This window comes from Schistocerca americana, chromosome 11, assembly GCF_021461395.2.
Source record: "Schistocerca americana isolate TAMUIC-IGC-003095 chromosome 11, iqSchAmer2.1, whole genome shotgun sequence".
Taxonomy (NCBI): domain Eukaryota; kingdom Metazoa; phylum Arthropoda; class Insecta; order Orthoptera; family Acrididae; genus Schistocerca; species Schistocerca americana.
Genome location: NC_060129.1, coordinates 148,202,463 through 148,227,707, shown reverse-complemented (window position 1 = coordinate 148,227,707; position 25,245 = coordinate 148,202,463). Strand labels below are relative to the sequence as shown.

The 25,245-nt window shown below is 39.5% G+C and overlaps 1 protein-coding gene across 2 annotated transcripts in view; it reads left to right on the top strand.

Annotated features, from left to right (window-relative positions):
- Positions 1 to 1,631: 1,631 nt before the first annotated feature.
- Positions 1,632 to 25,245, top strand: part of LOC124553944 (zinc finger protein 2-like) — a 59,008-nt gene continuing 35,394 nt past the window's right edge. Inside the window, exons 1-3 of one of the 2 annotated variants that reach the window (XM_047127961.1) lie at positions 1,632 to 1,704; positions 4,181 to 4,267; positions 10,474 to 10,536. In XM_047127961.1, coding sequence (XP_046983917.1) covers positions 4,199 to 4,267; positions 10,474 to 10,536 — 132 coding nt within the window. In that variant the 5' untranslated portion in view covers positions 1,632 to 1,704; positions 4,181 to 4,198. Of the gene's footprint in view, positions 1,760 to 4,180; positions 4,268 to 10,473; positions 10,537 to 25,245 lie in introns of both variants that reach the window. The other variant, XM_047127962.1, reaches the window with a different exon arrangement.

Below are 25,245 nucleotides of genomic sequence, written 5' to 3'. Positions count from 1 at the left end.
CTTGGTTTGAAAAAATTTGTGACCTGGTATTCTGGTCCTAATTCCTCCTGCAGAAGTTGGCCTACACCTCTGGCATGAGAACTGCCTAACAACAAAACTTTCTTCCTTTTCGATGACTTTCCTACATTCTTTTTCAATTTCCTATTGAAAGTTTGTTGTGTCCTGTCTACACTTACCTCTGCTTGAGGCTCATCAGTTTCTAACTGAAGCAACAGGTCAAACTTATTTTTGACATTCACCACAAAACTGTCAGACTTAGTTCTAGGCCTGTTCCTTCTGCTACCTGTTGCCACTTCCCACCTCTCTTTGCCCTTCTCCCTCCTTAACCTGTCCAGATCTTCCCAAGCCTGATCTAGCTCAGCCTGAAGGGCAGCAATTTTCCCCTCCTGTTCCACTATCTTCCTATCTCTGCTGCAAATCCTACATAACCACTGATGAGCCGGATCCACTTTCCCAACACCCACGCCACTGCAGTCCCCCCAGTGAAAAAAACTACTGCATCCATCACACCAAACCCCGGAACTAACAATTCTACGGCAAGTCAGGCACTTCTCACTCATGGCAAAAATAATACTTTAGCTAGAATAAATCAATTAAATTACCGAAAATCAGAAAATGACGCTAGTCAGTGGTGGGAATGGTAAGTGGAGTCACAAAGTAGAATGGAGTTGAACTTTTTGTTGCAAGATAAATGTTGCTTAATTTGTGTTGTGTAACTGAAAACTGTGTGTTTACACATGCAACTGCGGGGTCACTCCACTATTCCATCATCTGGGGTGTCATATTAGTTGCACATGTGCACTTGGCTTAGATCATGAACGATGATTTACTACGAACTATTTCACGTACAGCACTATTAACTTAAGAAAACTCTCAGACATGCACTTTTGTTCATGTTGATATGCTCTGAAGTTAGGAATGAGGGATTCTCTGAATGCTAAAATTGTATAAAGCATTGTTTTATTTTAATTTGTTTAAAATCTGGTAGATGGTTCCTAGTACAGCATTAAGCTGACATATCATACATTCCACATTACACTTCAAACCATGAGACTCTCTGTTTTCGTTAGTAGTATTATTTTTAAAATTTAGTAAGTATGGCATATTTTTCGGAATATTGTTTTAGTTGAAGTTTTGTTATATTGCCGATTGGGTGAATAATTTTTTTAAAAAATTGTGTAACCACAGTAGCCATAAACACTGTACACTTATTTATAATTTCGAAACCATACTCTCAACTATTAAAAAAATTAATGAAAAACATATAGTTTCCCATACGACTTTGATGACCGAGCGAGGTGGCGCAGTTATAGCACAATGAACTCGCATTCCGGAGGACGACGGTTCAAACCCGAGTCCAGGCCTCCTGATTGTGTTTCCAGTGACTTCCCTAAATCCCTTCACGCAGATGCTAGGACGGTTCCTTTGAAAAGTCACGGCCGACTTCCTTCAGCAACCTTCCCTTAATGCAATGGGACTGATGACCTTACTGTTTGGTCCCCTCCCCCAAATTAACCAACAAACGACTTTCATTTCTCTACGTAGCAGATATGCAGCTCTGATTCCAAGAATGTTAGAACGACTTCCGAGATAGGTTCTTTCTTCCGCATTTACTAACTTTGACCACAGTAGCGGATGGCGGTAGAGTTTAGCAGTTCGTATCATGCTTTTGTAGGGAATTGCGTTGCATTGTCCGTCTAATATGTAAGTGCTTTGATGAGAGTGACAGGAAATCAAAAAAAGGCGCATATTGAGTCTGGTACTAAGTCAGTACTTAATTTTTGTTATTATTACAGCTAACTGCCTCGAATGAAGTAGTTTGCCAATGCCTTGTAATGATGCTATAATAACTGTTCGTACAATTATTATATTGGTTTCGTGTCGTTTATTGGACACATTTGATCCATAAGTTTGTTCCGCATTTAATTGTATGAACTTTGGCGCCTCTGGTTATGGTTTGAGATAGCCTTAGAATTTCATAAGTAATTATTTCAGGTTATGTGTATCAGAACCAAGCACTTGTTACTTTCAGTGAGCTTGTGTATCCGCATTGCGAGCAGGAGGTGACTAGTGCCTAGACAAACGTATTAGTGCACACATTACGTACCTGTGCTGTTCGTCAATTACGAAAAAGACCAGATCGACGTGTGTGTATGTATGGTGCTTGCTGTTTTCGTCCTGTCCGGTAAAATTGCTAAATGTTTCCCGTGATTTAGCTAAAGAACCGCCTGAAAGTTTGTGTTTTCTGTAACTACCGGAAAAGTGTCTGTATGCTGTGGTAGTTAGAGAAAGTGAAGGTCCATGTAAAATACTTTGATTGACGAAAAAAGGCCCTCGTGAATTTCACACACCCTCTGCATTCATATCGTTATATTGATTTGCGTTGTGCATGCGACCTTCGCTAGCAATATTTGTAAAGGAACGATTAGGAACAGTAAGAGTTTACTGTAATCTGATCTGTAGTTCGCCCGGGTTGTAGCGCAAACAGTTGTACCGCCGATACACGAGATTTGTTAGCACACGTTAATACAGAGTATCAGAGATTTTTAATGTTGGGATGAAAGAGAATGCTGTAGAGAGAATTCATTGTGTTGTTTTCCATGGATTTTCAATGTGCCTACGTGGTCCATAGTTCAGTAAATAGTGTTAACTGCTGTTTGTAGTAATGTACACGTTTAAATCTGTGGAAGGATATGGGAAATGTAATTGACTCTGTAAGGCCTAAAGGGTATGTGTAATTGCCACCGACAAAAGCATCACAGAACATTGTCATGGGTACTCTTATGAGAAAGTAATTTTGCTAAGTCTTGTTAGACAAATTTAATCGGTGTTAAATCTTGACAGTCAAGAATAATTGATTTTTCTATGCAACGCGGAGGCAGCAGTGTGTGTGTTTTAGTGACTGGGTAGAGATTCCAGCGTGGCTCTATACTGGGTTGATAACGTTGAATATGACTCTATAAGGAAGCAGGGGTCGACAGAAGCGTCCGATCCCACGCGTCGGCTTTGACCCGTGACGTAAGGGTGTTGTGTGTGACGTCATGACGGCGCGGAGTTTGGTTTGAGTGTGGCTGTCTCCAGTTCTGTTTTATCTTGTTTTATTTACTTTTCTGATCTGGTCGTTCTATCTCGTGAAATTTTTTTTTTGTAATTTAAAAACACTTATTACTTACTTTAATTATGTTTCCTCCAATTTCTGTTTTAGTTTATTATATTTATCTTTCTGATCTGTTCGTTCTATCCCGTGAGATTTTCTTTTTTTTTAAGACAAAGAACACCAATCAGCTTCTGAAGCATCTTCATCTTCTATGGGTTGCAGGGGTTACGACCCCTGGGGAGGTGGGTGGGTATTCATGCATGGCTGTCTTCACTTACACGTTGTAGCTACGCAAGGCGTCTAAATTTGTTTATATTTAGTTTGCCCCCCACCCAAAACACCCCATTTCCCGCACTTGTCCCGTTAGTGTCATTAGGCTTCTTGTGGAAAGTGTGTGTGTTTTTGTTTCCGCCATATTTGTGACGTCATGGGTCAAAGCAGACGGGTGGGATCGGACGCTTCCGTATTTCCGTCAAGAATGATTTATTTTTCTATGCAACGCAGAGGCAGCAGTGTGTGTGTTTTAGTGACTGGGTAGAGATTCCAGCGTGGCTCTATACTGGGTTGATAACGTTTAATATAATGACTCTATAAGGAAGCAGTTGTTAAAAATACATACTAAATGGACTGTAAAAAAGAAAGTTCTGTCTGTATAGGTGGATTTTCATGTTGTGCTTCTCTAAATACCATGAGCAAATGTGTGTTTATAGATTGATTGAAAGTGCAGCCAGTATGATTGAGAAATAATTCTTTTCTGTCCTTGCATACATTGCTGAGGACATAATTATAAATCTCTTAAATTGTTCTGTGTATTAAGGAATTTGCAGGATTGATTGACATGCTTCGATCCATTGTGTGTGGTTTTGTTTTCTCTCAAATTGAATTTTGTTTTCCATTAATGACAGTGAGGCTGCAGAGTCCTCATAACCAGCAAGTTGTTATTCAGTTTTTTTTTATCAGGTTCTTTGTTCCTCAGCTATTTCTAAATTTTTCATATGCGATGACTCCTTTGCTGCAGCCAGAAAATACTATGTCGAATAGTTACTATGTGAACAATATCACTTCTGCTTTCTTGTTTTTCAGTGGCTTAGGAGGGCAATCATGGACTGCAAGGGAACTAGTTGGCTGAAAAAAGAGAAGAATGAAGTATATGCTGAACCAGGCTCCTTGGTAAATAGCTTCTTGTATTTTTTACCATTGTTTCTTTAATTTCTCTCTGCAGTGTGGTGTGTAAACACGCAGATTACATGTCCTGCTCCTTGTCAGATGAAAAATTTGGTACTGGCTGTTGGTTTTGATTCTTGACCAAATGAAGTTGTAACTTTTGGCTGTGCAACATATTGGCAATGGATTGGTGTCATGTATATGATGCTGCTTTCCAGTATTTAATTTGTTTCAAACTTTCTGTAGCTTATTGTTAGTGTGATGTTGGCATGCCAGTAGTTAATGATTACAGGTTTGTTGTCTAGTAGGAAATTGTCATATGTTCTTGAATTATTGTGGTGTTAGCAATCACTTGTTACAAATTAATTTTCTACTTCGAGATTTAGTTTGGTGTGTTGTAAATGTCTAGAGTTGTTCCTTTTTTTTAGAAAGTGGTATTATTAATGGACACGATAGTTAAATATGTGTAGGACTTTACTTGCTAGAGGGCAGATGGTTTAGCTACTACTTTAGATCAGTTGTATGGCTTGCTGGACGAATTGATCAGATGCTATAATTGTGGTCAATTTTTAAGTTGACCAGAGTTGCTTTCTCAGACAAGAGGGATACATATGTGGATTTATTGCAAAAACAATATTTGGCAGTCTATTTGTCATGGTGCCTGATGGAGAAATCTAAACTCATGACCTACAATATTTTTTTCCTGGTGTATTACTTTTGCTATTGCTCAACTTTTTGGTTTTATACCCTCAGAGTTCTTGTTAGCAATATTACCATTCTTGTTCTGTTTTTGTTTTGTCGGTAGGTATTCAGAATCTATTAAATACAGGGAATTGCTATGAGACCAAAAATTGTTATTGAAATCTTTTGAGGAGCTTAAATACTATTAAATGAAAGTGTAGTTGGTAGCATAATTTACAACCCTCGGAAGGAAATGGTAGTAATGCTGATACTAAAAGAATAAAGGAGTGTTACAGTTTTAACTACGGAATGTTCGCAATGCTCTTTAACCAGTAGCTCTTCACATTGCCACTCTAAATATTTGGTATCACATAAATTACTTAAATGTTAATATAATCACAGAGTTAAACTGTGTGGGCTCAAATATGACACATCTGTAACACACAACATATGCCTATGGGTTTGATGCTCATACAGGAAGTGATAATAGCAGAATGTCACTTCCAGCTTCTGGCAAATTAAAACATGCTAAAGTTACTGTTAGAGCTCACTTCTTGATTCAGTATTTCTGAGAATAGGATTTTTAAGTTCCAGTGTGTGGCCATCAACATTTTACAGAGAATTCTCTCCTCATTGAGCTTGTTTTGAAAATATATCCTTAATTTCTTTCTTCATCAAAGTGCTGTAATTAGTTTTTTGTAGCTAGATCAAAACACTCATGTGACACTGTAAAGATGTCTTTTGCTCTGAATTATTCATCTTGAGAGTTTCTCTAGAAGCAGTGACAACACAAATGTATACCGATGCTAGACAATGTCATGTTACAAAAGTAGCCTTGACAGGCTTTTGTTAGCGTCAACTGCCAGTCTGCGTCAAGTAGGACCTTCCTCACCCCCCCCCCCCCCCCCACCCCCCACCCCACTTACCTTTCTTTCTATGAAGTTGGTGTGTCTAGTGTCTTGCTCATATTCAGGATCTTCATTCTTCTAGTAGTATTGTAGGTCTTCCATTGATCTCAAAATGTAAGCAGTTGGTAAAGGCAAATAGTAGCAGATTTAGCACACATGCATTTGGTGTTACAATCTTCTCTTATCACTTCTTTTTGGAACAACTGCAGAAGTAAGGACTACGTTCCACCTTCATATCATGTGTTACATCTGTATTGTAAATGTATCTGTTTGTCCACTTGCTCAAAGCTATGTAACTGAGCAATTGCTGTTCAAGCTTTTCATGTGACGTATCTGAACTGGTCCAATGGTGACAAGCAAAACTTGGTTGCCTCTGTTATGTTTTCCAAAGAACAGAGAAAGTAAAATCAAACATGGAAAATGTCAGGATAGAATAATGATATACAAAGGATACATTCCTACTCAACACATTTGAGAAGGGCTTTGGTTGCAGGTAGGTAGAATGAATTGACGGCTAAATATTTAAGCTTTTGGACAATGTCATTTATATGAAGTTCAGAACACTAGGGCAAGGACATATCTAATGCAAGCAGAAATCTGTTGGAGTTAGTGATGGTGTAAAGTGCTGTGGGGTGGGAAGTGAGGGATAGCAGATGGTGTGCTGCCTGTGGGATTGGTAAAGGACATGGGGGGGGGGGGGGGGGGGGGGACAGTATAGGGCTGCTAGGTGTACTGTTGGGATGCTGTATGGGCATGGGGGGGGGGGGGGAGGAGGAGGAGTTGTGGGGTAGGTGTGTGCAGTGCCCAGTGCTAGAATGAGAGCAGGGAAGGGAATAGGTGGGGTCGATCATACAGACTAGTGAACGATGAGGCTGGGGGGGGGGGGGGTTATGGGGATGAGTGATATGTTGTTGGAAGAGCTTCCATTTGCACAATTTAGAGAAGCTTGTTATGTGCATGCATTTTTTAATGTGCTCACAAAGACAGAATCTCTGCTCTTATGGGACACCATCTTCAGCCCGTTACAACCTACCCTACCACAAAAGACATCAGTCATTTCCTTTATGGAATATCCACTGTTACTGTTCCTTTACCACTCCGCACCCTGCTCATCGTCAGCGCTATCACCCTCTATGATTACATCCCCAAGACCCAATGCTTAGTCACTGAACAGTACCTTTCCCAGTGTCTGTCTGTCTCCTAACCTACAGCCCTTCCTGATCACCATGTTGAACTACATTCTCAGCCACAATTCTCTATTGTAGGCATTGCCTACAAACAAATGTGCAGTACATCAAAGGGCATTTATATGGCATCATATTCTGCTAATTTATTCATAGGCCACCTCGAGAATTCCTTACTAAACACCCAGAATCACAAACCCTTCACCAGGTCAAGATTTGTTGATGACATTTTTGTGATCTTATTGGTTTGCTTGTTTGATCTGATTAGGTCCATCAGGCCCTATATTAAACTGGAACACAGTTTTACAAATATAGTACCCTTTTTATATCATATTTTTATGAACCTAAGTTTTAATGACAGATAGTATTACAATGATTTGGGTGTCTGAAGTAGCAGTGTCAGTGAATAATACTATGAACTAAAAGTTAATACTGGCAGTACTTCCACTACTGAAGTTGCTACCACTATTGGTGCTGGTACTGGTGGTGATGAAAGAATTTGTAGGTGTTCAAGGTTGATTTTTTTTCTGATGCAGTGTGTTATGGGGAAAGGAAATATAAGGAGACTCGACCAGCTAAGAATATTGGGAAGCAAGGTGGTTTGAAGGAATATGCTAAGGATCACACTGAGGCCAGCACAGCCTAAATTTCCTTTCGAACCTTTTCCCAGAAACGCATCTCTCGTGACTTGTCTTGTCAGTCACAAACACATAAGCGTCAGATTCCACCCATCTGCTTCGACACATGACGTCACAAATATGGGGGAAACTACCATACACTATGACTCTAATATGGCGCCTATGATATTACGTAAACATGACCACTAACATGAAAATACAATTAAAAACTAACACACGCGTTCCACAAAAAACTTAATGAAACTAACGGGACAAACATGGGAAACTGGGGATTTTTGGGGTGAGACAAAGTAAATAGAAACAAATTTAGACACACACCACCATACAAAACCACACAAAATGGCGAAAAAACTGACAACACAAAACTCCTCAAATTCCACTAAACACAATATACTCTGGAATCAGATACATCCCTTGATGTACATAGCACAACAGTAGCTCCCGATTCCACAAATTGAAATCAAACGCTTCCCTTGACATGTTATTCATAAGACATCTCCACATAGAGCCGTCCCTGGTCTGAGACGCCAGAACTTTAGTAAGCTACATTTCTTCGCGACACACTGAACACTTCACGACCTCATCCAAAAATCGAATAGTAGAAGAAATTTTATTAGAGACAACACACTGTCCCCTATCATCGCAGACAACCAAAAACTGTTGACCTTGTCAGTCATCCATACCTACCAAGGACATAAAAAAAGCAGTTCACCAAAATTCACACATGACGAACAAAAAAATAACGTCGACATAAAACCAAAATTGTTAACTCCCTGAAAAATATTCTGCTTAAAGCACAGTCACTACAAATACCACACACGAGCAACACTACCACGCAAATGAACCCCATATGCTACATAACACATTACCCATAAAGACACCACCAGAGAGCACCATTGATCACATCAAAACACCTACAAACATGCAACTCTCACAAACTAAATTCCGCACCACCATGATGTCACACACAACAGCCTTACATCACAGCTCAAAGCCGACAGGTGGGATTGGATGCTTTGGTTGACCCCCATTTCCCTGAAGCAACTGAATCACATTCTCTGCCAGGATTTACCCTGCCACTCCAGCCCTGCTTCCAACCTCTTGCCTCATGTCTCATATCCCTGAAACAGAACTACATGCAGGACATACATGTTTCCTCCAGCCCTGTCAGATGTCTCCAACACAAACACAGGGCTACCTGTGAAAGCAACCGTGTGATTGGCAACTACCGGCCTGCAACCACTGTGCTGTTCCCTACATAGGCATGACAACTAACATGCTCTGTCTGCAGGAGTGACCACTGCCAAAGTGTTGCCAAGAGAGCTGGACCACCCACTTGCTGAAAGTGCCCCCAGCATGATGTACTTACATTCAGTGACTGCTTCACAGCTGGCACTATGTGGATTCTACCTTCTAACACAACGTATTATTTCCTGTAACTCTTCTAGACTCAACCCATGCTAGTCCATGTCCTCTACCCATACCCATATCCATTTCCCTGCTCTCACTTTAGCAAAACACACACACACACACACTCACTTCTTTCCTCCCAGTGAAAGTACTATTTTTCCCTACTCAATTTCTCTACTCCCCTTCCCCTCCCACAGAACAGCTTCCCAAAACTGCTTTAGCAACCCATAATGTCTCTGCCACATCCTTGCATGCTATCACATAGAACACATTATCTTCCCCCCACCCTTCCTCCCCCCTTCACACTGCTATCCCTCTCTCCCTACCCTGTGCCTCCTCATACCTCACAACCCACCCTAACAGATTGTTGCTCAGGCCAAAAGTAGATGGTCATGTCCCAGTTCCTGGAGACAGTGGCCATGTGTGTGTTCCTTTGAATGTGTTTTCTATTTCAGAAGGGCTTTGTCCAGAAGGTCAGGTTTTTAACACTCTTTCATTGTACCTGTCTGAGAGCCAGTATAGAAAGTAAATGTGCCAAATTTCATGTTGATGGGAAAGTGAACTGGGAAAAACACACAAACCAAATCTGCAAGAAAAGTCCTCAAGATTGTTCTACCTCATGTGTAAACTGGGAGGAGTGTTTGGTTGTAACACTCTCTGTATGTCATATTTTGGTTCCTTTGTCAGATACATGTTTATTGCCCTGATATCAGTAACACTAAAAAAAAGTCCACGTGATAGGCTAGGCGGAACATATAGTGCTGTCTGTATCTTGTTTACCAGGCTTAGAATACTAACAGTTTTTGATATCTCTATGACTCTGCTGTTGGCATCTGGAAGAATGTTAAAGAATGGGTTGACAGAAAGCAGTTCATGAGCAAGATACTGTAAATAATACAAACATCCACATCCCAAGTCATAGGCTAGCAAGAACAGGAAACTCTCACAAAGTGAATGGCCTCAAAACCCACGTTACAATTAGTTGTGTGATGTGGGTATTGTTGATTGCAATATTAAAGATTCTAGTTGTACCCACTGATTTCACTACACTACTGTTTTTTTTATATGATGCACATTTCTTATAAAATAGTTAATGATAAGTAAATAATGATTATGGGAGTAGGAAATACGATTGAAAATAGAAGCATAGGAAAATGAAATGCAAGATGCAAATAAATTTTCAAATATGTTGTCACTGATCATTCATATAACTTTTAGATCACTACCATTGAAATGCACCTTACTGACTGTCACTGAGAAGGCCACTTTCTGAAAAGAATGAGCCATTTATTCTGTAGAAGTGTCGGACTTAAAATGTGATACTTTTTGTAATATATGTAAAATTGACTTCTTAAACTCCTTGCTGTTTTTTTTTTTACTGTTCACCACAGGTACAGTTACACACATCGATCATGAAAGTAAAAGAAGAATGGGATGAGCAAGTGGACCAACAGGTAATTCTAGAATTTGTGTGACTATGAAACTAAGCAGTGTTAATGTTGTGGCTCAGTTTTGGTGAATATAATATAGATTGGCTTGATGTACTTGCCCATGATAGTCTAACCTCCAGAAACCCGTTAATCTCTGACTGTCGCTTACTACATCCATCTGAACTTGCTTCTTGTCTTCATGTCATAGTCTCCGTTTACACTTTTTACCCTCACATATCTCTCTATTACCAACTTGACTCAGAATTTGTGCTAGTAACAGGTCCCTTGTGTTAGTGACATTGGTCCCTATGTTCCTCCCTCATTTGTTTCGCCTACCCATCAAATCTTCAGCATTCTTCTGTAGCAGATTTCAGATGCTTTCATTCTCATCTTCTCTGAATTGCCTATCATTTATATTTGACTTCCATGTAAGGCTGCACTACAAATAACTTCAGAAAATACTTCCTAACACTTAAATATATTAGGTATGAACAGGCCTCTTCATTAGCCACATGTTCCTTGATATTGCTAGTCTGCACTTTATTTCTTTCTTACTTTGGCACCGAGCGAGGTGGCGCAGTGGTTAGCACACTGGACTCGCATTCGGGAGGATGACGGTTCAATCCCGTCTCCGGCCATTCTGATTTAGGTTTTCCGTTATTTCCCTAAATCGCTTCAGGCAAATGCCGGGATGGTTCCTTTGAAAGGGCACGGCCGATTTCCTTCCTCATCCTTCCCTCACCCGAGCTTGCGCTCCGTATCTAATGACCTCGTTGTCGACGGGACGTTAAACACTAATATCCTCCTCCTCTTACTTCGGCCATTGTCAGTTATTTTGATGCCCAAATAGCAAACTTTGTCTACTACATTTAGGGTCTCATTTTCTAGTCGGAACTCAACATTGCCCGATAGCTAGATTCCATTGCTTTTATTGATGTTTGTCATACAATCTCTTCTAGTGATACTATCCCATTTTACTCTTCCAATTTTTACCTCCCACACATTGCTTCATTGACAATTTCAAGATGCCTGTTTTGTTTGATAGAATTACGTTGTTCTTGGTAAACACACAATTTCCTTTCCTTCATAAATTTCTTCCAGATTTCCTTCATGTCTTCCTCGTACAGAGTGCATGTCAGATATAGGGTACAAGCCTGTCTCATTTCCTACTCAGTGCTTCCCTTTCATTTCTTTTAGAAACTCTTGCAACTGGAGCCTGGTTTCTGTGAAAGTTGCAACCAAACTTTTGCTTCCTGTCTATTTATTCTGCTGCTGTCCAAATTCCAAAGAGTGCAGTCAACTCCACATTCTCAAAAGCATTTTAGTAAATCTGCAAAAGCTGTAAACACAATTTTGTCTTTCTTTAATTCGTCTTCTAAGGTAAGCCATACAATGAGTATTGCTTCGTGTTACATGTTTCTGGTACCCAAAGTGATCTTATGTAAGGTTAACCCTCTAAAAGCTTTCCCATTCTTGCAAGCATGACATATTAATGTGATGGTCTGATAATATGCACACCTGTTAGCACCTGCCTTTCTTCAAATTTTAATTATTACATTCTGGTTGAAGTATGACTGTACATCAGATTTCTCATATCTTGCACAGAAGTGGAATAATTTTGTCATGGATGGCTTTCCCAAGTATCCCAATAATTCTGAGGGGCATCAACTGCAATGGCCTTGTTACTAGTTCTCTCTTTCAGTGCTTGCTGTATCAAATTCTGCTCATATTATGACACCTCCAGTCTTGTCTACAACTACTTCCGTTCCCCTTTCTAGAGCAAGTTTGTTCCCCTTTGCCTTACAACCATTCTTGTTTGGCTATATTGCATGTTCTGTCAACACCATTCCAGTAATGTCTGTATTCCCTTTTGTCTGCATAAATAGCTGCATGTTTGTATTTTCTCTTCTCATCAATTAAATTCAGTATCTCATGAGTTGCCTTACTTTTTACCTATGTTTCCCCCTGCATTCACTGTTTCATCTCAAAGCTGCATATTCATGACATACTGTATACTTACCCTCTATGTATTACTTGTCGCCTAATGCTGATTTTCAAACTATCAGTGAGTTTTGGTTCATTCATTTTATCCAAATCCCATCTACTTAAATTCTACTTTTACCATTTCTTCAACATTACTGTGCAGTTGATAAAAACAACTCTAGCCAGAGTCCACATCTCACTGGAAATGTTTTGTAGTTTAAAATCTGCTTTTGAAATATTCGTTTTTGCCATTAAATAACCATTTGAAATCTTTTGGTGTCAACATGTTATTCCACATACATAAACGTCTTTCATGATACTTGAAACAGGTGTTCGCAGTGACTAATTCATGCAACGTGCAAAATTCTACCAGGTGGCTTCCCCCTTCCAGTCCATTGTGCCATTGGATGTTCTCTTGCTATTTTCTTATTCATCCTGTTCCTACTATTGAATTTAATTACTTTCTAGAATTGGTTTTGATCTTACTTAGCTATTGAATAATTTTTTCTCATCAAACTTTTTCCTATTCCATTCTTCTGCTGGTCTAGTTGCCACACAAATTTCTACCACTATTGCATCTTCCTCATGCCTATTTCAGCCATGGTAATTAATTGACATTGCTGTTCATAGTACCTTACTCATGTTCCTATTTTCTTACTTATTACTAGGTCACTCCCTACATGACCCCTATTTTATTTTTTGTGGATAATCCTGTACTGACCTGACCAGAAGTCCTGTCCTTTCTGCCACTGCACTTCAGTTTTTAATACAACTGAACACAACCTATCCATTTTTCCTTTCAAAGTCTCTAATCTTCCTAGGCAACTGCTGCTGTCGTCGTTGTTTTCTTCTTCAGTCCAGAGACTGGCTTCGTGCAGCTCTCCATACTAACCTACTTTGTGCAAGCTTCTTCAGCTCAAAGTATGTACTGCAACCTACATCCTTCTGAATCTGCTTCGTTTATTCATCTCTTGGACTCCCTCTATGTCTTTTACCCTCAACGCTGCACTCCAATACTAAATTGAGGATCCCTTGCTGCCTCAGAACATGTCCTACCAACCGATCCCTTCTTCTTGTCAAGTTCTGCCACAAATTCCTCATCTCTCCGATTCTATTCAGTGCCTCCTCATTAGTTGTGTGATCTACCCATATAATCTTCAGCATTCTTCTGTAGCACCACATTTCAAAAGCTTCTATTCTCTTCTTGTTTAAACTGTTTGTCATCCATGTTTCATTTCCATATAAGATTACACTCCGTACAAATACTTCCAGGAAAGATTTCCTGACACTTAACTCTATACTCGATATAAAAAAATTCGTCTTCTACAGAAAAGCTTTACTTGTCATTGCCACCCTCCATTTTATATCCTCTCTACTTCAACCATCACCAATTATTTTGCTCCCCAAATAGGAAAACTCATCTACTACTTTGTGTCTCATTTCCTCATCCAAATCCCTCGGCATCACTGATTTGAGTAAATTCTATTATCCTCATTTTTCTTTTGTTGATGTTCATCGTATATCCTCCTTTCAAGACACTATTCTTTCTGTTCAACTGTTCTTCAAGGTACTTCACTGTTTCTGACATAATTGCAATGTCGTTGGCACACCTCAAAGTTCTTAGAATGAGATTTTCACTCTGCAGCGGAGTGTGTGCTGATACGAAACTTCCTGGCAGATTAAAATTGTGTGCTCGACCGAGACTCTAACTCGGGACCTTTGCATTTCACAGGCAAGTGCTCTACCATCTGAGCTACCGAAGCAAGACTCACGCGCGGTCCTCACAGCTTTACATCTAGCAGTATCTCGTCTCCTACCTTCCAAACTTTACAGAACTCTCCTGCGAACCTTACAGAACTAGCACTCCTGAAAGAAAGGATATTGTGGAGACATGGCTTAGCCACAGCCTGGAGGATGTTTCCAGAATGAGATTTTCACTCTGCAATGGAGTGTGTGCTGATATGAAACTTTTGGATTTTAATTTCTGCTCCAAATTTTTCTTTTTTCGTCAGTGCTTGCTGAATATACAGATTCAATAGTATCAGGGATAGGCTACAACCCTGTCTCCCTCCCTTCCCGACCACTGCTTCCCTTTCATGCCCCTCGACTCATAACTGCCATCTGGTTTTTGTACAAATTGTAAATAGCCTTTTGTTCCCTGTATTTGACCCCTGCCACCTTCAGAATTTGGAAGAGAGTATACGAGTCAACATTGTCAAAAGGTTCCTCTAAGTCTACAAATGCTAGAAATGTAGGTTTACCTTTCCTTAATCTGTGTTCTGAGATAAGTTGTAGGGTCAGTATTGCCTCATGTTGTCAACAATTTCTATGGGATCCATGATTTATCCCAAGGTCAGCTTCTACCAGTTTTTCCATTCATCTGTAATGAATTGGTGTTAGTATTTTCCAGCCACGACTTATTAAACTGATAGTTTAGTAATTTTCATGTCTGTTAACACCTTTGTTCTTTGCGATTGGAATTGTTATATTCTTCTTGAGGTCAGGGTATTTTGCCTATCTCCTACATCCTACTCACCACATGGTAGTGGCTATCAGTAATTCTAATACAATGTTGTATACTTCAAGGGCCTTGTTTAGACTCAGGTCTTTCACTGCTTTGTCAAACAGTATCATTTCTCATTTCATCTTCATCTACATTCTGTTCAATTTCCATATATTGCCCTCCAGTACATCACCCTTTTATAGATCCTCTATATAATCCCTCCACCTTTCTGCTTTCTCTTCTTTGCTTAGAATTGGTTTTCCATCTGAGCTCTTGATATTCATTTATTCATTCAAGTGCTTCTCTTTTCTCTAAAGGTCTCTTTAATTTTCCTGTAGGCAGTACCTATCTTATCCCTAGTGATACATGCCTACTCTACTAAGGTATGTAATACTCCACACACAGACATATAGACTGCCTGGCCAGCTTTTCCTGATTACATTCTTCTGAGTAGTCTCTGCCTGGAGATCTGAAAGGGGGACTAGTTTACCTCCTGAATATTTTGCCTAAGATAATTTTGTGCAATAGAGCTGCATGCTGTTCAGAAGAAAAACACACACAACTACAGTTACCCTTTGCTTTCAGCAATTTGCAGTATTGGCACAGGAATCTGGTTAATGTTACAAGGCCAGGTCAGTTGATCATCCAGACCATTGCTCTAGCAACTGCTGAAAAGGATTTTGCCCCCTCTTGAGGAACCATGTGTTAGCTTGATTTCTCCTCAGATAATACTTACCTGTGTTTGCACCTAACACTGTTTTCAGTATCGTTGACATGCAAGCAACCCTGTGTCAGCAGTGTCCATGGTTCATTTGGGGTGGGGCCTGTGCACTGTTGTTTGAAGTGCTGTCTTTAAGCAGGAGAACTAGTTTTAGCATGTATATCTGTAGAATTACTTCATTATCTATATGAATATAACAATTCTGTGAGACTGCATTGGTACCCATACAAACTAACAGATGAAAACTGTTGCTATGTCTCCGATTTGAGGCTGTAACTCCTAGTTTCAGGATCAGTTACTTCAACAATTATCCTACCCAAGCATGCCTCCAGGGCTGCCAAGGGGATGTCACTTGCGTGTCCTCATAGATTTTCATCTTAGGTTCAGAATTTGAAGGTCAGTGACCAGCCAAATATTTTGTATGACACAGTTCTCCATAAAAGTAGAAACAAGGAATGCATTTGGCAATTGGGTGATTTGTGAGTGCTGGTAAGTATAAAAAAATTTATTTATGGTTGTCTGTAGCTGAATGCATAGGACAATAGTATAATAATCATGAAATTGGTGGTTCAGATCACACTAAGTGCTACCAGTTCTTTTAGTTTTATTTACATTCCATATGTAAGACGAATGGTAATTTTAATTCATGCTGAATCATACTTTTTAATACTTATTTTTAATTAAAAGTTACATAAAAATGCAAGTTCTGTTGAGAAATTACATTTTGGTACAAAAATGAAGAGCATCAAATGGAAAATAAAGAAATCTAACATAAATTCATCAAAATATTTCTTTTAATATGTCAAATGATGAAAAAATATGTAATTTTCACCAAACCATTACAATTCAGTATTTGTTAAATTTGCAGTTTTTAGTAGTTTTGGAAGTTTTTAAAAAGTTGTAGTTCCTACTAAGAGATTCGAACCAGGAACTTCCCCATTAGGGCACTTTTATGCTATACTCTAAATTATCAGCAGTTGTGTTAATAAATAGGAAATATTTTGTGGTAGACAGCACTCAGAAATCTTCTGATGTTAAAGTAAAATTATTTTAGTTGTTTGGTAACTGCATAGTGCTGGTTTAGGAAATTGATTTTCCAGCACTAAACTCCAAATACTGTAAATCTGAAAGAAATTGAAGAGGATGATCTGCAAGATCCCCTTTTCTGTCAAGTTCTTACTGTCACAGGGATGTGTCCGTAATGCTTAAGGTGACAGCCCATAAAATGCTAGAAATCCAGGTTTAACTCATCAGTGCAGCCCAAATAAATTTTTACATCTGTTGTTACGTAGACGATTCTCTAATATTAGGCAGTCATTAGATTGCAGTGTGAATGTTACTGATTAGCTTAAATCTTCTGGTATTCAAAATTGCAGCAGAACTGTGAGTGAATAGAGCAATCAGTGACTGTAGGATCCATTTTAATTATTGCAGAGGAACTGTTTTCTTTACAAAATCATATAGGAGAACAAAATTACCTGCTGTTTAGGTCTTTAGCCCCAAACATGTTTCCTGTGCCTCTTCTTACAATCTGAAATGACCTGTGCATTTTTCTATTCCCTTGAAAAGCCCATGTTCCATAAAGTAACAGTTCCATTGCCAGAGGTGGCTCTGCAACACCCACTTGTTTTGTTTAATTTGTTGGCTGCCCCTTTAGGTCTAGTGGTCTACTGTGTAGAATAAGTTATGTTTTTCTTTCTCCCTCTTGTCCCCACCTTAGTCAATTATGTATCTGTCGTTTTAGTATCTATGCTGTAGTAAAAAATTTGAAATGCATTTTTATGTTCTATAGTGGAGAAACTTCATAAGGCAAAGCATTGTAATTATGTCTTTTCTGTTACTGTCTTCTGTTTTGCTACCATGTGCATTATTGTCACCTATCATTTGTAGAGATGTCTTTGATCCCTTTTCTAACATTTTTGTTCAGATGTTCTGGGGTTTTCGTTTTTTGTTTCATGTTTTGCAAGATATGATCTTGCTTAGAAATTAATGGAAGGCTTCTTATATAAGCTGTCTTGGTGGTTCTCATATGTTCAACTTTCGGTTGGCCGTGGGGATTTGGGGATTTAGCTTCATTTGGGTTTGCTGTACAGGTACTTGCTGTCATGTAACTATGTAATGTTAACATTTTCTGGTCCTCACTGTCTTCCACAACATTCCCCATGCTGTTTGTATTGGCTGTTATGTCATGTCTGATCACTTTACCAGGTTTGTTAGGGAGAAGTATGTTCCTGTCTTTCAGAATTTCTTTTTAACAGTAGCAACCTGTGATCCTTCAGTAGTCCAGTGCTCATATTCCAATCTCTGTATTTAGAGAATTTATTATTTTTGGCATGTCTAGTGCTAACAGAACAAATATTTTCCTTTTGTGTGGGTTTTCTAAACAGTTAGAGGTTAATTTAGGGAAAACATGTTTTGTAGATTTTTCACAGGAATCTTTGTTCTCGCAGCTGTGCTAATGTCACAGGACATGATTTTGAGATGAAAGAGTTCAGATTGTCCTCTGAAATTTAGATCTACATTTTCCATGGATTCTCAAAATCACCTAAAGGAAATGGATGAACAGCTCCTGATAAAAGGCCATGGCTCATGTTGTCTATATTTGCTCAACCTCAGGTCATGTTGTACATTATTGATGTAATTTTCCTCCACATCTTTCTCCCCATTTGAATGCATGCATTGACCAGTATATATATCCTGTCACTGCAGTATGATACAGGAATTTGATTTGTATACAATATTTACCAGACTATTTCTTAAGCATTAATGTACTATGGTGGGTGGATGTTGGAACTCAGATGGTCATTTTTTCCACATCACAATTGACACTTTAAAATTATTTTTTCCTCACATTTGATACTTACCTGCATGCAGATTTCAAATTTCAGTTACATGCAATGAGATAAATGCATATTTATTTCATTGTACAGTACTGATTTTTCATGATGATGATAAATGTATTACTGCCTGTGCTCTGTGGTGCATCTTCCTAGTGGGTCCTCTGTATGGAATATCAGATTTTGTAGCTAATTATTTCTAGTTTTCCTTCCAGTGTTGTGTGTACAATCCCACTGTTAGTTAATGAAACTCCGGATCTTGTCTTGAATGCTTACACACTTTCCTAAGAGTAAGAGGATTGCGTATTGAATGGGAGTGAGGTTACAAATTCAAGTGTTTTGGGTTCAGTCCCAAGCATCACATGTAACTTTTTCACATGGAAATTGTATATGTGGAAAACGAGTTTCCATTCCAGTGTGAAGCTCAAGGTCCTCATGTAACTTACTGTGTCAGTGAGTTCAGAAGTTGGAGGAAGCCAGTGGCCTACCGCACCCAGTAAGACAATGCCTAATAGAGCACTAAGGTGTTAATAACTACCTCCAGGTTGTTGAAAGCTTTACTTTTACCTTGGGTTTCATTAGGTTTTGTGACATTTGACTTGTATTTTCCTCAGTTCCAAAATTAGGTGACCCAAACTTAGATCTGCATTTATCTATTTACTGTCTTCACAGGTGGTTTTCTAACCTAAAAATCCATTCTGCATGTAGCCTGCTACGTGTTTCGTTTCCTCTTGACCATAGTGCCCTCATGGGCTTTGCAGAGGTACCCTATCATCTTCCACTGAATAACACAGGTCAGAAAATATGGAGCTGAGATCATCATAAAATCAAAAAATATTCTTATTGGAGCCTTCACCTTGGCACAGGCAGAGGGGAGCTAAAGTAAAGAAGTAGAGCTTGTGAGTGGAGTTCTACAAAATGGACATGAAATTTTGTGGTGCAACAAAATTGCTTCATAGGTAGAGATTTGCTGATTAGTCAACCAAACTCACCGGAACATAATTCAGTTGCAAATGACAATCTATCTGTATGTAGAAAAATATCGAGGATGATACATAACCCAGAAACATAGAAAAATTAGGTAACAGTGAAAAGACATAAACTGTTAGGAGATCTAATTTTGTTAGGATCATTATTACTTGAAACATGTAGGTAAATAAAAGTACCCACTGATGAAGGCAGAAAAGTGCTGAAACATATCTGGGCATTTATAAACAAGTTGTTTGCATAACAGGTGGATCTGAAATCCCAGCAGTTGTAGTCTATATTACCCAAACTCGCCATTGGAACACCACATCTTGGATGGAACCTTGGCAAACACAAGATATTGACATGCCTCTTATGCCCTGTACTTTTACACTCAACACATTATTTTGTTTCTGTAATCTTATTACATAAATAGCTTCGTAGTTGCAAGTAGCATTTGTTGGAAAGATTATGTAGGGATATGCATCACTTCTGCATAGTGGCATGCATCACTTCTCCATGGTGGCATGTATCACCACATTTCTTAATAGTGGTGTGTATCACTACACAAGGCTGCTGTGTGCCGGAGTGTCTCTCTCTCTCTCTCTCTCTCTCTCTCTCTCTCTCTCTCTCTCTCTCTCTCTCTCTCTCCTGACACTGAATTTCCCAGTGAAGAGCAACCCCTCACTGCTTGGTTGGATATTGCAGTGAGGCATTCTTCAGGCCCAAATATGCAAGTTGGATTAGTTTGGGTGTCCACTCAACAATGCTGAGCACATCATGTCTCTTAACAAGGCAAACCGGAATAATCTTGCAGCCAGTACCCTCCCTTTCCTTTTGGCTGAAAACAAACCAGCAAGGTCAAGAACACTAGAAAGTTTATAGGCCTGTAGCATCTTCATTGGAACCAGGAGCTTCTGTTGTTCCTTAGTGGAGACACGGTAAGTGCAGGTACTTTATATGTACATTCATTACTTTGAAATGGCTTTAATGTGCCCCCATTAATAACATAGTTCCTCAAGTCAACAACTCCAGTGGACAGGTTTATTAGCTAAACTTTACAAACAGTGGTCCATGTACTGCACTTGTTTATGGTAGAAAGTAGATATTTGTAATGTGTCTCTGGATCGGTTTGGTGACAGCTAATAGGAAGATATTACATCATAGACAATGCACAGCTGTCAACCAGCTCATTCGTGCCATTAACATACAAACTAATCATTTTGTGGATGGTCTTTCCTTCACAGCATGCTTTTGACCCATGATAACAATTCTGTTAATGTTATATAATCATGTGTGTATACAGAACATATGTGCAGCTTTAATTTTGAAATTTTATTAATTTTATCTGGTATACAAATCCTGGTTTTGGTGAGTGGTATTGTCTGCATAGTTCTACTTCATGTTCTCCTGCTGCTTCCAAAAGGTTCTTGTATTGGGGTGTAGAGCAGTGTTTCACTGCCTCTCTTCAAATATTATTAACAGCTTTCTCTCAGAGATGAAATCTAGGTTGTGACAGACTGATATATAGCCTTCTGAGTTTTAGGGTAGCCTGGAGACTGACGCCTTTCTTTTCCCTTATTTCCTGTTTTTGTCCACAGTCCTGCAGGATACAAATCAATATCGGAAAGAAAAGTGCAAAAATAATTGATGTGAACCCAGTGTTACATTATGTGTTACATGTTTTTGTTTGGTCCCTGCAAACAGGGTTTTTCCATAGGAGCCCTGATTTTTTTTTTTTTTTTTTTTTTATCCTGTATTCTGAAGCCTTCTGGGATCTATGTTGGTGGCAGTGTATCATTCTACAGTCGATTGCATAAGCTGGTTATCTGAACTTTCCCACTAGCAGTTTACAAGAATATGTTCTTTCCATGGGAACCTAAAAGTACTACCCAGTTCCCTTTACACAGGTCCCACTACCTGTGTAGCCACTTCCTGTGTATAGTGGACCCCTGACCTATTAAGCAGAATCCAGAAACCCACCACCCTATGTTGCAAGTCAAGGAATCTTCAGCCAACGTGGTTGCAGAACCATGTGGACCCTTGATTCGGGCCATCCACTGGCCTCTGTACCCAAGGACAACAGTTGGTTATGCATACGATGCTACAGATGGCGAGCTCTGCCTTCATCTCACAACCAAGACTTGGTCTTTACTACTAGCCACTACAGCTAGCCAATCAAAATCAAAGCATCTCTTCCAATCCAATCCATCTTTTTAGTTCCAACATGAGCCACTACCTGCACTTGGCAGCACCCTTTGTTCTTCATGGTACCTGGAAGCACCCATTCCCAATCTAGGATAATCCCTTCAAAAATTCCTCCTTATATGTGCACAGTGCACACTGGATTCCTTCCCCTTCTTGGCACCTACATTCCCTGATATTGGTACTCCCAACTACCAGTAAATCCACCCTGTGTGAATGCCCAGACCTTGTGAGCTGAGAGACTTGCTCTGGAGAAGAGGAGTGCCTTCATCTGGCTCAGCCACAAATAGCACCCAGAATTTGTTTGTTGTATTATCTGGGGTGGAACTCTGAACAGCCCCTCAGAAATTCTTTTGCTGGAGCTACCTATCACTCAACCACAGGTGACAGGTCACCTCCAGTGCAGGCAGTTCCAAGGAGGGCCACAGTAGTGGACCAATCGGGGAGTGTGTGGGACATAGTAGACATCTAGTCTTCCATAATGATGCCAATTGGCAACAGCCTCAAGCAGTGTGACCAAAGCCAACACCACCTGGAGCTGTTTGCTAAGAGTCACGAACTAGGCTCAAACCTGAACAGAGCAGTCAGCCCCTATTCATATCAAAGATGGAAAAACTGCACACTACCCAGTTATTAGGATGCTAGACTGTGCCTGGTAATTATTCAGACATGAAAGAAATTAGAAAGTAAACTATATCCACACAGATAACTGAAAATAAGTTGCTGCTGTTTGAGGCTTATAAATACAATTTGCAAACAAATGGTGTACTCATTTTATCTGCAGCAGCACATAAGATTGGCACTCTGGTGGTCCAGCCAAACTGACCCAGTCAAAGCAAAGCAAAAACAAAAAAATACCAGTATGATAAAAGTATCAATAAAAGTGTCAGTCAGGTACTCCATGCCACACTGTGGAACGAACAGTTCTCAAGATACAAGACAAACACTAGCCCTAACTGGGACATTTGCGACTTGATCAGTTATAGCAATCAACACCATCCAGATAAGATGCCTCTTTCTTCCAGATGCTGCACCAAGCTCACTTGGTCCCTGCAAACAGGGTTTTTCCATAGGAGCCCTGATTTTTTATCCTGTATTCTTAAGCCTTCTGGAGTCTATTTTATAATTTATCTCCTTTAAACCATTTAATGACATTGGTCCTCTGCTCAGACCTTACTGTGTCAGTGCAGCACTCTTAATTCCTGCTCTTCACAGAAAACTGTTTCACTAAAAGCCCATAGTCTCACTTGATAGCCACGCTGTTCACTCACGTTATGGTTTGTCAAATGATAGCATTTATGTCATAGTGTCAGACAGTGTATAGTGTCAAATTTTGCACTGGGGTGTCCAAAGTCGGAACTGATTGTTTCCAGTGTAAACCAGTTCCCCATTAATGCAGCTACCAAGTTTTGCTTTGATATGATCATCAAAGTCCACACTGAACCTGTGCAAGTAGCTGCTCTTTAATTACAACCACCTGGTGCTGAAGTCCCATATGTATCCCTTCCATATGTGTCTTGTCAAAATTAGATATATTGCAGATTTCTTGAACACATTTAAACAGTCATTCTTCCTGCACTCCATGTGTGAATAGGATGGGGAAAAAGTCAGTGGGATGTTACCGCTGCCATGCACATCACAGTGGTCTGCAGAATTAAGATGTGAATGTAGACACACTCACAGTTAACAACATTAACATTTCCAAAATATATAAAAAAACAAATTCTACTAATTTGTGCCATTTAACTTACGGCAAACGTACATGCTCGCCAGGTAGGACTAGCAAATTTTTACAACTCTCCTTTCAAGGCAACAATTTCTACCCATAATGAAATGGCAGTTAAACACACTAATAACCAACTACCAGTATAAAACACACAAACACGTTGAGTAAAAAAAAATTGGCAGTAAACAGCTCTGTACTGATTGTTGCCATCAAGTCTGTGGAAAGTGGTAGTTGACACTGAACAATAGAAGATGTGAGGTCCCCCACACCAGAATTGTAGAACTCCACTTTTGGTTTACATGATAAATCGTACAGATTTAATGGTTGCTGTACAGTATGGGATCCTTAGTAGATAGGATGAATGGAGGGTACCGAGAAAGTTCAAAGAAGGAAAGCTTGTTTTGTATTATTGCAAAGTAGTGAGAAAAGTGTCATGTGTACATTATGAGTTGATGTGGTAAGGGGAAGAAAGGCGTTTCTCTTTGTATTGAGTTCTTTCCTCAAAATTTCAATCACCAGCTTTTTTCCTCTGAATGCCAAAATATGTTTTGACACCCAACTACATCAGGAGAAATGATGATAAAATAAAAGAAATCAGGGCATACACAAAGGGAATTGGTAACTTATGTGCCCAGATAATCTCAGCACTACTAGATCAGTCTCTGGCCATTCATACACACACAAGTAGTCTCAAGGGGCAGCATGAGACTTTCATCTGTATCTCCTAACTGTTACTGACAATTAGCAGTGCAGTTCTTCACATGCCACTACTCTGAAGGGAAGGGAACTGTAGCCGTGTGTGTGTGTGTGTGGGGGGGGGGGGGGGGGGGGGGGATGTGGAAGGTGGAAGTGCAGTCTACTGATTGCACGTACAGCAGACATTCTTTTAGTAGTACACTCAAAGTGTAGATTCTAACTCAGCTGGAGATGTTGTGTTGTATTATTATAGGTGAATGGAAGGGAAAATGGAAAAAGAGTGAACAGCATCTACATCCATGTCCTCATAAAAATCCATACTCTGGAATCTGCTGAGAGTTACATGGCAGATAGTACTTCCTACTGCACCAGTAAGTAGGGCTTCTTCCATTCCATTCACATACAGAGTGTAGGAAAATTGTTGTGAAATTGACTATGTGCATGCTGTAATTAGTGAAGTCTTGTCCTTATGCTCCCAGGGAAGTGATATGTAATAGGATGATATATATTTCTAGATTCATCACTTACAGCTGGTTCTTAAATCTCTGTAAATAGTATTTCATAGGATAGTTTGCATCAATCTTAAAGCATCTGTGTGTCTTGTTTCTTAGCATCTGCACGACACTGTAAATTGTGAAAATTTGTGCCGCTCATCTTTGTATATGTTGAGTATTCTGTGAAAATCATATGTGGTGCAGGTGCCACACACCTGAGCAGGCTTCTAGTATGGATTGTACAAATGTTTTATAAGCAATCTCCTTTGTGGACTGTTTTCATTTTACCAGTATTTTACCAGTTAACCAAAGTGTGCTATAGAAGTGCAATTTTACATTTCTGAACAGACCGATGGCCTCAGCAGTTTAAATCACTTAGGAATTCAATTCAGCCCCCCCCCCCCCCCCCCACACACACACACACTATATAAATAGATATATGTTTTCTGGACATTTACAGCAAGTTCACAATCTCTGCACCACTTTGAATTCTTATCCAGCTGTGACTGACCATTCATGCAGCATTTTCCGGTATAGGGCGACAAAATATAAACAGCATAACAAATGACCTGCAAGCAGCAAATTCGAATTCCTGGATTTTA